The sequence below is a fragment of the Geospiza fortis genome, unplaced genomic scaffold, assembly GCF_000277835.1.
Source record: "Geospiza fortis unplaced genomic scaffold, GeoFor_1.0 scaffold66, whole genome shotgun sequence".
Taxonomy (NCBI): Eukaryota; Metazoa; Chordata; class Aves; order Passeriformes; family Thraupidae; genus Geospiza; species Geospiza fortis.
Window position 1 is genome coordinate 10,338,298 of NW_005054312.1, and position 18,243 is coordinate 10,356,540.

Consider the following 18,243-nt stretch of genomic DNA (forward strand, 5'->3'; position numbering starts at 1 on the left):
CTGATGTCAGGTTGAAGCAGTGGTTTCCCAGAAGCTGAAATCCTCTGTGAGGTGCCATTTGCCCTTTCTGTATCTGAGCTGATGTTGCAGAGGGCTGCTCTCCACCGAGCACAAAGCCTGTCTAGCCCAGGCTCTTTCTACTCTTTCTTTTGAATTATCCCAGAGGCCACTGAAAGGAGAAGGAGATGGTTTATGTGAAGGACCCTGCACCACCCTGTGAGAGAATGTGAACTACGTGCACTGGTGGTGTGTGGGAAAGTGGCAGAGCATTTTAATGCCTCCTTTTTAGAAAAAAATGAAAATAATTAGCAGATGACAACATAAAAACAAGTTTAGCTAGTGCTTTTTTTTTTTCTTGGCTAGACAAAGCTCTCTGAGTGTTCTCTCATCTGAGTGCTTGGCCACAACAATTTCTGTTTTCTCCGAATCACATGCTAACCTAGCTTTGAAAAGTCTTATTGTTCATGTCAGCTGTCACGACCAGAACAGTTTTGTCCATGAAAAGAACAGAGACCCCATTAGGACACTGAGAGTTTTCTGCCAGCTGTTTGGTGTTTTTCTCATGTTATATCATCAGTTCATTTGGAAAGATTTCACTGTACTGCACATAGCTTATCATGTTGAGATACCAGATCTGTGTTGAAATCCTTCAGGTACTGTGTTCACATTCAGGCACTGGTACTGGCACAGCAGCATAGGTAACTCAGCCACACTGAACCCTGTGCTGTGGCTACTGACAGCCACTGGGCAACAGAACTACATTTAAACTGCCTGCTGTTGCCATTTGTGCTGCAGGCACAAACATTGCTTTCATTTGTTTAGTAGGTTCGAATAGAACAAAACAACAACCTCCTCCTCTGTCTGCAGTTTAGATAATGGAAGAGTATTTCTGGATTTGAGTTCTTTCTGTTAGCAGCTGAAATGGTGAGCTAAGGATTGGCTGGGACAAGTTCCATGATGGATGTGAGCAAAGGCTTGTTGGGTGAAGCGTGGCTTTGATGAGATCAGCATGCTCAGCAGGCTTCATAAAGCTGGCTTGTTCTTTTATGGGATGCCTTGTTTCTGTGGCAGTCCTGCAGTCTCCTGCTGATGTGCAGGAGCTCATTGTTACCTGGCAGCATCCATCTTTAGCCCCAGATCACTTCCAGGAGCATCCTGGCATGCATGTTTGGCCAGAACTGCTGGTACCTCAGAGCCATCTCTCTCCTTCCTCAGATCATCTCAACAACAAAGTGCCCTTTTCTGGTTGAGTTTTTTAATGCTTTTGGTTAAGAGGTTGTTGCTCACATGTAAAATGAGTGTGCTCTGTGGGATCTGACACTTGTAACTTTCTGCAATTCCCAGGCAATGAAGAAGGGCGTAGCTCTGATTTCGCTGGGTTGAAGTAGAAGATACCTGACTCAAATTCCAGTGGACATTTCTTAGTGCTGGGGTGAAGCTGCCCCTCTGGTCTCTACACAGCTTAATTCCCTTGAGGTTAAAGCTGCACATGGCTGTTTGTGCAAAAGATGTGGTGGCACTGTTCCTGTGTCCCTTCCCTGAATGGCCAGAGGTAGGACATGTGACAGACACAAGCTGCTGACTTTGGTCCTTGCCTACCTTGCTTACCTGCTGGTGTTCACTCCAGATGGCATGGATAAAGAAATTATTTTCCTCCTGTTTTTATTTATAGGCACCGAGGCTTGGATTTCCTATGGATGCTGCCACCTCAAAAACTCAGGGATAATAACAAAATAGGGGAAAGTTTCAGCTTGATACCCTGAAAAATTCACCCTATAAATTTATATATGCTATAAACGTATGCAACCTCAGCTCTTCTGCACATCACTCGTGTTTGCAGAGCACCAAATGTCGAGAACAGGATGCCCCAAAATGCACACAGGACAATTGCTGGCTTTAAGTGAAAGACTTCAGCCCTGTGACAGCTTTTGCTTTGCTGTGGTTTTAGGCCTGGAAGTTGGTCAGGGACTCTGCACTGGCAGGTGTAAAACCGAGTTTGACAAGGTAAGGCCTGCCAGTGTATGGCAGGATGAGGGTGTGTGTGCCTAGATGGTTCAAGGTGTTCTTCTAGTAGTGTTTAATTGTTTTTCCGTGGTATTTTATTTATTTAGCAACCATGGTTGGTCAAACCATGGTATGGTCTGTCATGATCTTTAGGGATAGGGTGGCATAGGATGTAGGGTAATTAAGTTGTCTCTGTTGTTCTGATAGTACTTTAAACAATCTACAAAGCATATTTAAAGTAACAATGATAATTTCATATTTCATATGATAATTTCATATGACAATTTAATATTTCATTCATAATTTCAATGTTAGAAGGCCTAAGCCTGTCAGTCCCAGGTGAATTCAGGCCCAGTGCTCACAGTGTGGGCATTGGCGACATGTTCCAAGCATGGGAGGAAGTCAGTGACAAGCTCTGAAGGCTTAGTGGCATTTCTGTATCTGAAGTTTCTACAGTGTAATTCAGTAACCACTGAAATACCCTGGGATGCCTTCAGGCTGAGCTTTACAGTAACATTTAGTCCTGACAAGAAGAACATTGGTGTTGGCGCCATTTCAGTGTTTTCCTTATTCCCACTGCTAAACCCAACAAGATAGGCCACACTACAACAGGATTCATTATTTGTGTTCTTGTTAACTGCTTGTAAAATATAAAGCGATTACCCCGGCAGAGGAAGCGCCCGTGCTTTCAGGAATAGCAAATGCCTGCAGAGTGAAGCTGGGACAGCTGCCATGAGCAGCAGCAGGCTCCTCCAGAGGTACCGTGGGACTGCACTGCTCTCCTGGCAGCTGCATTGTTCTGTGGGACTGCACTGCTCTCCTGGCAGCTGCATTGTTTGCTGCTTGGAGCCAACACATGTGTTCCCAGACTTGCTACGAGGTTCTGCCAGTTCTCCAATGGGAAGTTAAGGCACAGTCCCCCTTTTGTTCAACATGGACATCACCCTGTTGTGATTGGAAACTCAAGAACTGGAGCCAGGTCAGTCTTTCCAGGGTTGAACTGTCTCTTGTTCAAGTCAAACCTTTCTCAAATGCTTCAGCTGTAAATGATCTTTTAGCAAACACAACTGCAAGTGCATTTTTACAGGCAGATCATGAATTACCAGAAGCCATTTGGGTTTGGCTGGTTGTTTCTTGCTCTCACTTTCTTGAACTTTATTCTCAGGGCAAGCAGAGGGGCCTTACCAATGGCACTGTTCCTTCTGCTGACCCCTGCTTTTCCCTCCAGACTTAAGTGCAGGGAATTGTCATGGCAAAGCTCACATCAGCATGGGGACTGAATGGGAATATTTGTCTGGATATGGAGGCTGCAGCAGGAGGACATGATGGGGAAGGAGTGCTCCTGACCACTATACTAACAGCAACTCACCTGAGCAGGTCAGTGAGAGGTATCCACAATCCAGAAACAAACAATACAGGACAAGTCTGGCATCACAAGTTTTGAGGTTGCTTTCAATCCCTCCACCCAGCTCTCACTCCTGCTCTTCCCTTCTCCTGTGCTTATGCCTTTTTGCTCTTCTTTATGTCACTTTCATGATTTAGTCTTTTTCTTACTTGAACACCTGTCATTATCTGTTGTTGCTATTGCACTCTTCTTCACAAGCTTTTTTCTTGCTTGTGCTTTTCCTTTTTTTTTGTCCTTTCTTGCTCATGCTTTGTTCTTTGGTTTGTGTTTTTCTTTTTTTTTTTTTTTAATTTCACCCCTTGGTTGTGCTTTTCCTTTGCTTTTTTCTTTGCACTTGTTCTACCTTCCTCTACTGCCTTTTACTATAGGTACAGACTTCATTCTGGAAAACCTTCTCAGATTTATGGCAGGTCAGTTATTAATCATTCATAGGCCTCAGGTAATGACCAAAACCAGTAACAAACAATTGTCACAGCTTTGACAGAAGAACAAATGCAAGCAAAATCTGTCATTTCCCCAAATGGAAACAATGACTGCAAGAATTCATTGGAAGCTTGAAGGAAAGAAAGGAATATCACTGTCCAGATACAGTACTGACATAATACTGTATCCAGAGATGCTGTGGTTCAGTATTTGCTTCAAGTTATCCAGGAACTCACTGCATTTCCAGATTGGATGTGTGCACAAAGAGGAAACCTGCCCCTCTCCAAGAGGTGCTTATCTTCAAAGAGGCATTTATCTTCGTATTTCCTGGAGAGGCTGTTCCTAGGGCTACTGGGAAAAGCAAGGAATTCCTTATAAATGTGAGATCACAGGGTGGAAAACAACCCATTACTTATAAAGCTGGCTGCCAGCAGGGCCAGCAGCATTCAGTGGTGGAAGGGGAGGCTCTAGGGCTGGGGATCTGGTGACTTCTGACGCTGCACACATGAAAACAAAGCTTGTGGCTGATAGATTTGTTTTTATTATTATAGAACAGATGAACTAAAATAAGCCAACAATATAATTTTATGCCAACAGCCATCTTTCTAGCACAGGCGGTGACTGACTCAGTATACCCTTCTCCCCCCTTCCCCGGGCCTCTGTTCAAGGGAAAGCAAATGGTGGTGGTGACTCTTGCACATGGTTTTGGACTGCAGTGATCCTACTTCCTGTTACCTGTGCAGGTGTGCCTGGGAAAAGAAGAGGCAGGGGAGCAGAGAAAAGAGTATATATGTTGTAGGAGCAATAAGCAGAAAGGTTTGTGGATCCTCTTGCACGTTCACACCTTCTGACCGAGTAGATGGGACAACTGGAGAATCTTGCCCACTTTAAACATGTAGCAAGCTCCTAGTTGCTACTCTAGTCAAGCCAGGAGTTTCTTCCCATTCCAAGCTAACAAAGGGCAAGATGCACTCAGTGGGGGAGCTTTTGGCAGGGTAAGGGGCAGTCTATGTAAAACCAAACCAAAACACCACCCCCACCCCCCAAAAAAACCCCAAACAAACCTGCATTTTAAGCCACTTCAAAGTAAAAGTTACTTCTTATAATATAATAGATACTTTTTAAATGGCAGGACCACCATCCTAGAAAGACCAAAGGGCTTGCACTCAAGACCAAAGAAAGAAAAACAGAAAACCAACCAACCAAACAAAAGGAGAAAAAAAACCAAAACAAAATAAAAAAACAAGAGTGGCCCCACTCTCAAGCTTGGCTCTTCTCTAAAAACAGCACTCGTCATCCATCTGAATAGGTAAAAGGAGGAGTGGACAGAAAATAAAATAAAATTGGTGCAACTTCTCGCCGGCTGGCGCATGAACCCAAAGCTCCGTACAGCCCCGTACGACTGCGCGTCCTGCGTGGCAGCATCTCTGCGGTCAGCTTTCATCACTGTATATGCCGGTATGTATATCTGAACATATACATACACATACACACAATAGATTATACTGTTCAGAATGTTAGTTTGGGTCCAGGAGGAGGGCTCATCTCTCTTTCACGTGGTTCTGTGCTCCTGCGCTGTTGCTGCTCCCGTTGCCACTCCCGTTACTGCTGCTCCCGCTGCTGCTGCAGAGGACCTCCGTGAGGTCATCCATGATGGTGGTCTCTTTAGGGTCCACGAGGTTGAACTCCCTGATGAATAGGATAAAGTGTGTGTAGAGTGTGTTTAAATGTCCGTGCAGCTCCAGTGCCAAAGTCTCCTTAAAGTGTGAGGAGTAGATATGGGCCAGCACATGGAACAGGTACTTGCAGATCTTCTTCACTAGGGACTCAAATGAATTTGGGAATTCCTTGCCTGAAAGGAAGATGCAGAAACACCATGATAGCACCAGCTGCTCACTGTCAGCCCCACAGCAGCACCTGGGTAAGAGCAACCAGACCAACTTACATCGCAAACAACCTGAGGGCCTGTGTCATATCACCCTCTTTTGACAGGAATTTGGAGGACAAGGCTAAGGCAGTATTATGCATTTTCATTTCAAGTTGAATTTTAAACCCTAAGGGTTAAAAAATCAGGCAGCAAGTGTAGTTCTTCTGTAAAGCCACTATGTTTTAAGTTACTGGCTGTAAAAATGAGAGGTTTTTCTGTGTCCTGATCTAGTTTGTCCAGGAGTGGATTTTCCCCTGGAACGCCAGTTCAGAGATCCTAAAATGGAAGCCAAGGTACATGGGCCTTGGTGGTGTGTGGCAGTTTGTACATAACTTTATATAACATGTTCCCTTGAACACGCTGAAATTCTATCAAAGGGGAAAGAAACTACCTCCTTTCAGCCTTGTAAGCAAAGGCTGCTAGCCTAATGTTTTCTATATTGTAATGTCCTATATCGTAATGTCCTAGTTTCCCAATTACCTCTTGAAGTGGCTCATGAAGCCAGCTGCTTTTAGTTCTGATTAAGCCCACCAACAATAGCTTCCAGTTTCTATTTTCTTTCTCTTAACCAAAGGCATTGCATGTAGCAATCTAGTTAGGATACAAATTTGAGATAAAATTACTTTGCTATTGCTTTTCAGCTCTAAAAATCACATTCTCATTTAATCTTTGTATGGGAAAGGAGACTGCAAACACTATGAGAGACAATGCAGAGCCTTGGGCAAAGAAAGCAAGCCACATTGCTGCAATCCAATTTAATACCCACATTTCTTAATGCATTGAGGCTCTAATGGAAATAGTAAAGCCACACAAAGGTTGAAGTTTGCTATCAACAAGCTGTATTGAACATACAAATGCTGACTGTTTTCAGAATTTTATCCTCTATAAATCCAGGCTACATCATCTCAAAATGCCTGAAGAAAAAGGGGTATTGATGATGTACTGACTGATAGGCCAAGGGGTCAGGTTTGTGAGACTTTCACCCTAGTTCTCACATCTAAGAGGGTAAGTCTTCTTTTACTGCAACCATCAACCAAAGTTATAATCTTCCTTAAAAAAAACCCCAAACAACCAAAACTACAAAAGAAACCAAACTAAAACCCATCACACAAAAGTGAGAAAGCTGTCTGGTATTCATACACATGAATGCCAACTGTCACTTGACTGATGGCACCCCTAAAGAGCCCCAGGAGTGGCCATACCGTATTTTGTTGGAAAGACATCCTCGTCTGTCACTAGTTTCTGCACCGAACTCATGACGAAGTCAACGTACTGAGGAGCAGTGCACTTGATCTTCTTTCCCCGCTCATCATACCAGTAGTACTGTCTGTGGAGAGAAGGGACAGGGTCACCACATCACACTCTGCTCCTCTGCTACTCCTCCAAGGGCTGTGTCCAAGTAATACAAAACAACAGCTGCTACAGAAGATTCACTTCTTTCTGCATCAAAGAACTTGAACTTGTGTTGGCTGATTTTGTCTCTCCCTATCAATCTAGGCCAGAGCACAGGTGGCAGCACCAAGCACAGAAAGTCCTGCTGACAAGACTGCAAGGGGAGGAGTTCTGCTGAGGGAGTGATAATTCCCTATCCATGACAGGTTTACATACAGTCTGTAGAAGTGTACAGGAAAGCATTACTGAACTATATTTAAGGGGCAATAACATTGCACAGTGACGAACTGATGGTTAACATCAGACAGGATAAATTAGTGCAATACTGGGAAACAGTCAGACGGTGGCTCCAGAACACCACCTTTTCCAGCCTGGGGCTCTCCAGCACTGGCAGTGATTTCAGGTGTTCCAAATCCTGTTCCAAAATGCAGCCCCGGGGGAAGTTTTCAGGCCCCTTCTGCACATCCATACCAGCAGTGAACTCTGCTCCTTAGGTTACAGTTACAGACTCCCCCAAACACCTGAATTTACATGTGATTCTGCCACCAGTGAATATTCCTGTTGCATCTTAACAGAAGATACAAGCCCTTCAACAGCAACCATAATTCAATCAGTTAGCCATAATAATTTTCATTAACTGCAGCCATCCCTCAGCTGACAGACAATCTGAAGGCTAAAAAACAACTAAATGTTTGTTCCTTTTAAAAAAAAGTCATGGTTAATTAAAGAATCTCTAACTGCTATTGAGAGCAGCTACCCACTTGATTAGGCAGACAGAGAGAAATGTTTTACAGATAAAGAATTCAGGAAAACACTTTTAAAGTTTTTATTCCTATATCACATTAGACAAGCCTTGAGTTCCAGTTTATGAACTTCAGAAAGTCTAAGCTCAAGGCACAGTCCTATATCATGATAGGGCTGTTAAGAAATCCATTGTACTGGTCTTCCCCAACAACACTGTTACTGTTCATGCCCCAAGCCATATGAAAACAAGAGGAAGCAGCAGAAATAAATAGAAGAATTCAAGTTAGGAGAGGAAAGGTAACTACAAAGTAGTTCTGAAAACATTAAGGTTTTAGAATTTTTCTTTCAGTTCCTTTTCACTATGTAGTATTTGGTCACTCCGTCCTTTACTAGAGAGAAAAGGATTGACTGCAAAATTGAGTAAAAAGGTGAGTGGGTGAAAACAGCAGGAGTCAAAAGTTGTTTTCAGAGCTATGTCAGGCATCAAACCCAGGACTTGAGCCCTTAGGCACAGACTGTGCTCTTCAGCACTGTTCACTTCCTTTGTATAATCCACCTCTAAGGAATTACACAATGTAGTGCACCAACACAACTTTGTTTGCCTACTCCTGCAGTGAGAGACAGACCCAGGCAATTCAGCCTTATTCTGGGTCTTAAGACAGTGCTTGTCACCAGGAGCAGAGGCAGGCTGCACTGTTCTACCCCAGCAGTTCCCTCGTGCTGCAGGAATCCTCAACTGCAAGACAGAAAGCACAGTTGAGAGCTCCCCTTAGGTGCAAAACTGAGTGTTCATAATTGGTTTTTAGTCAAAAGAAACAATTTGGCAACTGTACAAGTTCACTTATATTCTCATGTAAGTGAATAAATCTGCTCTAGCATCCCACTGCCCAGCATTTCTGTCTTTCCTTGAAAATTAGGAAATTACTACGCAAAACTGGAATGAAACAGAAGAATCATTAACAGTAAGAGGATAACTAGAACGACTGTCCTGTTGATTAGAGTCATGTGTTTTCCTCATGTTTCAGGTGCAGTTGAAAAGATTTCCCAGCTCTCAGGGGAAGAGAGGAGCGAGCCCCTGACATGCCATGAACATCTCACACCTGGTACATGGCTTCCACCCCTGCTGCCGTTATCTCCATGAACAGGATAGGAGCACTCTGGGGCCAGGCAAGGGCTCACTTGGGCACAGAAGCCTAACTGCATTCCACCACTGGCAATGTGACAGCACAGTCCCATATTAGGGAATGGATGGGAAGCAGAAAGGACAAGAGGATGAGACTTAAGGGCACTTTTCAAAAACTGCAGATTTAAATCTCCCCAGTATGGAGAGTATGAGGAATCTGCAGCTCCGTTCGAAATCCCAGGGAGAAATGACTATGGGTTTACCAGAGAAAAGCCTGTGATGCAAATAATGAAGCTTAACATATGTGAAATCACAGTACTGCATCTTAATATATCTATGTACTTTATCCCTTTTCCTCTAAAACATTCTGGGCTGGTGTTGATGACACAGAATCCAAAGCAGAACAGGAGTTACACCAATATACAAGAAAAGCTTTGGAAAGGAGGGAAAAGCATATACAGTGGAAATTATTTTGCCTGGAAAGGAAGGAGAGACAGTCCTGGTAGAAATACCAAAAAACAGGCAACATGAAGAAAGCAGGATAGAAAGGCAGAGGCAGGAGTATAGTGCTTGTGAGCAGCTGGAACAGCTCTGATGGCTTCACAGGAGCTAAGCAGTGTTTGGATGGCAGAAAAGAGAAAGGAGGCATCATGTAAAATCATATAGCTGGGGAAATGTAAAACTTCCAAATTTGAATTAAGCAGTCTAGAAGGAAATCCCCTCCCTATGCAGAGACACTAAGGGCAAGATAAACATGAGAAAGGAGACTAAGATTAGAAAAAAGAGTGATAAGCATTACAATTAAGGGATTTCACTGGACGAAAACATTTTGAAAGGTGGGCTTCCTGAAAGTTTGCATCCAACCCTCATTTCTGCCTCAGGAGTTTTGTAGACTTATCGTTTTATGTACAGCACTTACACAGGCTCTTATTTATTACACTCACTGCAGCACTTTGAGGAGTTGTACCTAAATGTCAGCTAGAAAACCAGTTTATAGCTCAGGGTGCTTTAAAGCTGGTTTGTGTAATAATAAGCTATAAAGCATACTAAATTTTAATAGTAAATACCATGTTAAAATATAGTACCTGCTTTACAACAAGTGATAAACATATTAATGAGCAAAATTAAGTAATTCCCAAAGTTGTATTCATTCACCCTCATTAAAGTTTGAGGATAACTGGCCACTATGGTATTTCTCTTGGCATTATCCTTGCCAGCAAATGCTTCCATCTGTTCTACACTGAGACTAAGTTTTGGTCAGATGTCTCCTAGTGACCGTAAGCAGAAATTCTCCTTGCTGTGTGCAGATGACTCTGCTATCTCATGTATCTGACAGAGGGCTGAAAGCTGCATCTGTCTGCAGTTTGTCACTTGGCTGCAGCCTCTCTCAGATGTTAAAACCTTACCTCAAATATTTAACTTCAACCAGTGCTTATTGTGCCAGCAAATACTTTAAATTTAGGACTGGGTACTTGCAGTGCAATCTGAATGTCAAGTAACTTGACAAGCAACCAGTTCTCAGTAGTTACTTGAACATCTCAACCATAAATAAAAAAAGCCTTTCCTAGGCATGACCAGAATGGTGTGATCCAAAATGTATAATAAAGTAGTCAACGGGGAAAATATAAAAGTGGAACAGAATCCAGACTTTCATATGGAACTACCCAAGAAATCAGCATGGGAAGCAATGGCAAACTGCGCCTTAATTCCAAGGTACTGCAATTCTATGGCAATCTTATATAGCCAGATCCTATTTTATTCCAAAGGAGAGCAACAAACAGATCACAGCCACAGAAGGCTAAGTGTGCAGTGTCCACCAGGTTAATCAGCAACTGACACCAGTGTTCAGGTGTCTCTCTTTAAACACTGGAGATAGGTCCAAGACACAATAAGCAACAGCAACTGGTGCTTCTCCAACACAACAAGCACATCCTCAGCTTACCAGAACTAGGAAAGGCAGAACAAAAAGATCAGGATTTGGAGAACAGTTATGAAAGGGGCCCAAAGAGCTGAACTGTGCTGAGGTGTGTAGGCAGCTGATCTCACCTTGGTGGCTTTTTCACAGACCCACACATTTGCTAGAAGCAAGCAGCCTCCAGTTTGCAGATGTGAATCAGCCACCTGCCCCCAAGTACAGGAAGGTACTGAGGTTGTTATGATTTAGCTACACACAAGCCATTTCAAGGGCTTCACCCAAGTGTAGACATGCTTCCTGTTATTCCCAAATACCACAATTTTTCAGTTTTCCAAAACAAAGGATAGGAACATTCTGCTATCAGTCCCTACCACTAAAAATACAGGCTACAGCTGCAGTTGCCTACAGGCACTTCCTCTCTTTATTCTGCAGCACAAGGTGCTTACAGAGAACTCTTGTTAAAGGCTCAGTAGAGCAGAATGGAGCAACACTAATGCAGGTTCCCAATCACCACCTCCTTTTAGCCACTATTTCCCACCAGCCAAGTGGATAAACAGCTGAACTCTGTGCTTGGGACTGCCAGTGCTACATCAGGAATTTAAACATGAGCATGCTTGGGAACAAGAATCAACAAAATACTTACTGCTCACCATTTCTTATTTAGAGACAGGCTGTCTCCTTTTGATAAAATCTGAGTCCAGCAGAGATTTATTACCTTCTCTTCCAGCTTGCTTTCAAAGTCTCTAGCACGGCCTTTAACTCTCTGACAGCTATCATTCCTCCTTCTACATGCAAAAATACCCTCCATACACTTTACATGCTTTTAAGGCTCTCAAAGAAAGCCCCTGATATTAATTTCAAGTCTACAAGATAGACCAGTGCATTAAGCAAGGCTTTCCTTCTAAGAATTATGTAATGATTGTCAGAGATACAAAACAGAGATTCTGTTGCATACATTCCCTGGGATGTTGTTTGATGTACTATGACATTACTGCCCAGTCGTCTCTTTTAAAATCCATCTCAAGTAAATTAATCCCAGAAAATGCAAGAGGAGGGAAGAAAAGGACTATCAACACATGTTGGAGGGAAAAAAACCCAAAACACAACAGGCATATTCATACTTGACTAGATCTCATATTCCACCATGTTGGAGCCTTCTTCCAGAACTAACTGCTAGTCCATGTTAAAGTCTTCTAAGTTCTAGAGGCGGAAAAATGCCAAACCAAAAGTTTTCCTTACTCTTGCAAAGCTGCCACTTGTGTCCTCTGTGCCCAAGGGGCTCAGGCAGAGATCCCGTGGCTCACGTCAGGCTAGAGGTATCCACCAGCAGCCTGGAGCTGTGTCAGCATTCCAGCTCTCAGAAGCACCCTCTGAGGTTTTCACAACTCACCTCTCCTGGCCTGCCTTCCCTGGAACCCAGCACTGTGACCAGTACAGACAGTCCTGCCCTGCCCTTGCTCAGGAGCACACTCTGTGCATGTACAGCTGCACTGCAGGCTCAGGGCTGAGCTCTGCGTGGCAGGGGCACAACAAAGGACATGGGGACCTGTGACCCAGCCAGGTGACACTCAGAGACACAGCAGGAGCTGACAACCCCAAGACTCACTCAGGCTTTTTCAACTGTGAGACGATAAAAGCCCAGAATTCCCTTTGTTCAGGGCCCCTTCCTGGAGGCACAGGATTGAGCTGTTATGAGGTTATTTAGTTACTGTACCAAGTTAATTTTAAGGATCTGGACACCCAAGACTCTGCTATGGAAAACCTGGGTCAAGCCAGTGAGAAAAGCTGGTCTGAGGGAGTGTGGGGTGTGTAGCTGTGAAGGGGCCTTGGTCCCAGCTCAAAACTGACTGCCACACTGGCTCCTGGATGATCAAAGAAGTTTCCTTAACACCCTCCTTTCCCTCTCCCCCAAGCACACATGTGGTCATTTGCCTCTCTGATCTGACCTTATAAAGCCAGCTTAGAGCACTCAGAGATTCTCATCCTTCTAGTCCTCCACAAAAACAGATTTCCATCACACTTCCCTGCTGAAGGGAGAGAAGAGGATGCACAGCTGACACATTCTCAACAAGTAGAGACCTGCTGTAAAACACTTGCCCGGTGCCATCCAATATCAATATCCTCCCCCAGGAGACTCTGAAGACATGGAAACCTTGCACATGTAATAAATGAAAATATTGACTTACGTATTGCACACTGCCATGGTCTGACATGACTCTCCTGTACAGAATTCTGAGATTGTACTATACTGTAAGTTGATGTGATGAAAGAAAGTTGTTGCTGAAAAATAAACAAAGGAAAGAAATTCAGAAGTAAAATACTTTCAAATACTGGTTATCCTCCAGACAATTATTTAAATACAGCAAGTGAAACAACCTCAGTCTTGAGCTTGCATACAAATTTAAACATGATTTAGCTAAATGAGCCTAACGATGAACTGCAAAACAAAGAGGTACACAGAATGAAAGCTCTTGTTTTGATTTAAGATGAAAGCACCATGATGCATTAGCTCTTATTACTCACAAAGCAGCAAGACTGGAAAGTGTCTCCGTCATCAGCCTCACCTTTACAGTAGAATACTCTGCTATAAGCTGAAGGCAAACAATTTGCTACGTTCTTTTGAAGTCAGACTTAAAATCTACAGTGGCTAGAAAACAGCACCATTAGTTTTCAAAACATGCCTCCTTGTAAAAACAAGTAGCATGAAACCTAGTACATTTCTACTTTTTAAAAATCTCCTGAGATAACTTCTTAATACTTCTCACGGGACACCTCACTTTTTCTTAATGAGTCTCTATAAACTTTCCTAGTGTGCAGTTTAAAGTAGTTTCTTGCTACTACCACACACTGTTGAAAACATAAACAAGAGTGGGCCATAGATGCAGGTGAGGACAGGCAGGAGTAGCCCAGGGAAGTACAGCAAATCAGGGCTGAAGTGCACAGGTACAGCATTCAGTCACAGTAGCTGGTCACATCTCTGAATTTCAGCCTGTCTACTGTTGAAACCCACAGTAATTCCACCAAAACTTGAAAGGAGTGAGGAGGAAAATATCTGACCAAAAGACTTCACAACTTCTGGCTTTAGGCATAAGTTGCTTTACACACAAGTCTTTAGAAACTCCATTTTTACAATGCTTCTGGAAGATGGGTAGCTGGAGTCAGAAACATGCAGAACCAGCCAGTTTAGCAAGCAGTCAATGGGGACCTTGATGGCTCTGCAAAGAGCATCCAAAACTGCAGTGCCCTCAGTGCCACAGGGAGGAGGCTGGAAGGAGGAAATGCATCAAGGCTTTCATGCTGCTGAGCACAGCTGGGCTGTGTGTGAGACAGCTTAATTACCACTCAAGGTATAATGACATGCATTACACAGTAAGCATAAATAGTCACTGAGTGTTTCTCTAAGCACTGAAAACAGCAAAAAGAGTGAATGAATGGCCTCTTGAGGATGGACAGCAAGCTCAGAGTTGTATGAACATAATACTCACTGTTGCTGGCAAGCCACTCGTTGAGGTCTATTTCCCGTGGTAACATCACTAATTCCTTAAATTCGAAGTCGGTAATTCTGGATTTTGTGTATTCTGGCTCTAGGTAAAGTTTCTTCTCTTCTGGTGCTGGCTTCTTACCATTTGGCTTTCCCTTGGACTTCCTGCAAAAGATTAGAAAAGACAGAAGTGGGGTTAGTTCTACTGTTGAACAGCTACAGAAATCTGAATGCAGCTGGTTCATCCAAACTCCTGTATTTGCCTTTACACTGCTCCTCCTGCATTCCCTTCCCCAGCAGCTTCATTTTGCTGCTCCATCTCCCCTGCCCTTTGGCCAGATGAGATTACAAACTCCGGGGAGAGCACTGGTCTCTCCTCAGGCCTGTGAACAGTGGTGACAAGCTCTGTGCCTGAAGGAGCCCAAGTGAGCACCAACAACCTGCTGCGTCACACAGTTCCTGCTCACCTGCAGAACAAGAGTCTGAGAAACAGCAAATCTGGCTGCTGCAAGAAGATAGCTGGAAAAGCTGGTGCTGCTCCTTCAAAGCCTACAGCATTCCCTGCTCTCCAGCCCTATCAGAAGCCTTCTTAAGTGAACGTCTGTGACTCCAGCTAAAAGCAGTGATAAGCACAAAAATACCTGTTTTCTCAATACTAGGGTTACCTGGGACAGAAAGAGCCGAGTTCATGTTTTTCTGAAAACCCTTGGAAATCTAATGCATTTATGAAATAACCTTCCATTTGGACTTATAAAAGCACAGAAACCACACGCCATACAAGACAATTATCTCCATGGCATATTGTGACTTTTCATCTCCCATCTGTAAAGTGTTTGCTGTAATCACTAGAGTGTTCCTCTCACTTGTTTTTTAAATAGACTCTCAACGCAACCCTGGACCAGGGATTCATTAGGAAGGACAGTGGGTCAAGCACTTTGGTCTTTTAGGCTATGTGGTCAAACATCTGTGTGTTCCTACAGTTAAAAAATCCACCTAAGCAGAGATGGAAGAGCTATTTAATGGTGAGGCACAATCATAGGACAATACTTGCTGTCCATTTTAATGTAAAAACAAGGAAGAAATGCCAGTTCTTTTTTAATGTCAGGCTGTCTTCATTGAAGTGATTTTTAAGGATCTGTAAAGTCAAGACAAGTCCACCTTTGCAGATGACTGCATTAAGTTTGCTGTCAAAACTCATTGAGATCTCATCCAAAGGAAACAGACTTCATATTTTGGCTCATAACACACTTAAATAATCTTCCAGCTGTGTTCCTGTCTGAGATACATGCAGGCTTAATTTTTGCTGTGAGGATGTGATACACATCTTTCCTGGAATGGTGTTTGAAGGCTCTTCTTAAAGGAAATATGATCACTCAGTTTTCTCTCTTCATGGGCTCTTCACTGATCTGTCGATTAAACTCATCTTCAGAATGATTCATCATCCACATAATCCCTACTGGAGCAGGCAGAGACCGAGCTGTGCCTTCCGCAGCAAAGCAGCACTTTAACTCTGGTCACCAGCACTGCCAGTGCTCACTGGCTTAAACCTGTGTTGAGTCTTGTCACACGTCTCTCTAAACTGTAAATTAAGACTAGAGGGACGTCAGAAAGGCCACCATGAAGGAAAATCAAGGAAAACTTGGTGACAGCAGCACGAAATACCCTTACAGTCTCATGATGCATTTACAGAGATGTGCAGAAAGCACTGCAGGTGTCTGGCAGGGAACAGGTGGTCACACTTTCATTCCAATGTTAATGAGAAAGGTGGGCTTCATGGTTTAAGAGGGGATGCCTGTGACATATTTTTAAATAATACAACATAGAACATCTTTCTAAAGAATACAAATACAGAATGAAAATAAACTAGAGGATTAATTCTCATAGCTGCTTCACAAGGGGATGTTTTAGGACACAAGAATCAGTTGTTCCTCAGTGCAAGGCTCTTAATACAGAGGGGTTGCTCAGATAGATAACAGTTCCTGGTTGTCAGACTATTTCTGTCTTCAAACCCTTGCATTTGCTACATTTAGTGGTTTCTGGGTTTAGTTTGGCTGGGGAGGGAGGGGGCCAGGATTCTGACATTCAAGGATAAATTGATTTATTTTTTTCTTAGTTAAATTATAGTTCTAGTAACAGTCATGCAGAAAATACCTTCAGCTTCTGAGACTGGTTTGACAAACCGCATTAACCACACTCGGGGAAAAAAGTTATCAGTGAGAAGTAGTTTGGATAGAGTTTCTGTCTTTGCTGTAGCTCAGGATAATTAAACCAAGGGCCCCAGGTTAGGGCTGTGCCACATCAGCTAAGAGCAGTCTTCTGTGAGGAGGAGGAGGGAAGAGAGAGACAAGGAGGTCAAAGACAGTCTGTCAGAGTCAGGCTGTGGAGGGAAACCACAGAAGGAAGCAAGACACACGAGACTGAGGCAAGCCTTCCATCACATGGGAATGGGTGGGGTGTACCTCATCCTCACTGCAGCATCTCTTCCCCATTTCAAGACAATAAACAAAAATTCAACACCAAATATATTTCACAAGTTTGCTACTGCAAACAACACTACACTGTCCTTTTGCAGAATCCAAAGCCTCTCATTTTCACACAAATGTCGATTCTCTGTTAGATCAGTACACACAGCCACTTAAGAGTCTTTTAAATAGATTGTGTAAGTCTTTCCACAACTGCCTTGTGCTGGAACCGAAGCACTTCAAACAAAAGCTTCCTGAAGAATCCCATGCTCTGCCCCTATCCAAAGCTTTGGCTCAGTTTATAAAAATCTCTTGGGTATCACCACAGAACCTGCAAAATACCCAGAGTCACTGCTATCAAAGGATTTATTCACACCACTGAAACCTGAATGTCAAATTGCCCCGTGCAGCACAAACATCTTGTTAACCTTTTGCAGCTTCTGAGACCACAGCGAGACCACAGCAAGACCACAGCAATTGTTTACACCAGCACATTTCCATGACCTGCATGCAGCGCAGCTGGGACACTACATGGCCCCAGTACTGTAAACACAAACTAACAAAAAAAAAAATCCAGCCTTAAAAATGTAATTTTGAACTGGGCCATGTATCCCTCTCCAATTAGGCAGAACTAAGGTTCTAGTGACTTACTCAAATTAATTGAGTCATGTTCAGTCTAGGCTGTAAAACTGTGGCTTTAGTTTGGGGACTATCAATACCAGCCCACATTGTAAAGCATTTTCTTTTTAAACCTACAAAGCTGGAGCATACAGCAGTATGAAAAAACCCCTGTTTTAGAAACACAATTACATATGATTAAGAATCAACCAAGAATACTTCCATATTCCACATAAACCAAAGCTCGTTCACAACCACCAGGATTACCAAATAGTGCAAAGTTCAGGAATAAACTTCCTTCCCTCTGATCCAAGCTCACTGCTGTTTCAAAAATCTCTTAAGAAAACACCAGCTGGACTCAACTCCAAAGGCACAAAGTGAAACATCCATTACCTCTTTTTTGTGAGCTCTTCTCATTCAAGATGCCTTCCTTAATTTTTCATTTTATGTTTAACGTACACAAATACAAAAAAGTCAAGAACAGTAGCTTTACTGTTCTATTCAGGAAACATCAAAATTCATCACCTGCAAATGACTGTTTATTGGAAAACATAACTAAGTGTCATCTAAGACCACAAAAAGAGCAGAATTTTGAAAACACAGCTACAGGCACCTCAAGTCCTGATTCAAGTTTACATGAGTCTTTCTTCAAAAATTAGAGAATTCTGCTAATTTGTCTTAACATGTCTATGCCACATCAATGGTATCACCCAAGCAGCTGCAGAAGTAGCTGATATGCGGCAGTTTGG

The 18,243-nt window shown here is 43.1% G+C and overlaps 1 protein-coding gene across 1 annotated transcript in view; it reads right to left on the reverse strand.

Annotated features, from left to right (window-relative positions):
- Positions 1-4,350: 4,350 nt before the first annotated feature.
- MOB2 (MOB kinase activator 2) overlaps positions 4,351-18,243 on the reverse strand; it is a 29,763-nt gene continuing 15,870 nt past the window's right edge. The window contains exons 2-5 of the mRNA XM_005419519.2: positions 14,419-14,579; positions 13,120-13,213; positions 6,962-7,086; positions 4,351-5,684 (exon numbers count right to left, since the gene is read on the reverse strand). Of these exons, the coding sequence (XP_005419576.1) occupies positions 5,374-5,684; positions 6,962-7,086; positions 13,120-13,213; positions 14,419-14,579 (691 nt within the window). The 3' untranslated portion in view covers positions 4,351-5,373. The remainder of the gene's footprint in view (positions 5,685-6,961; positions 7,087-13,119; positions 13,214-14,418; positions 14,580-18,243) is intronic.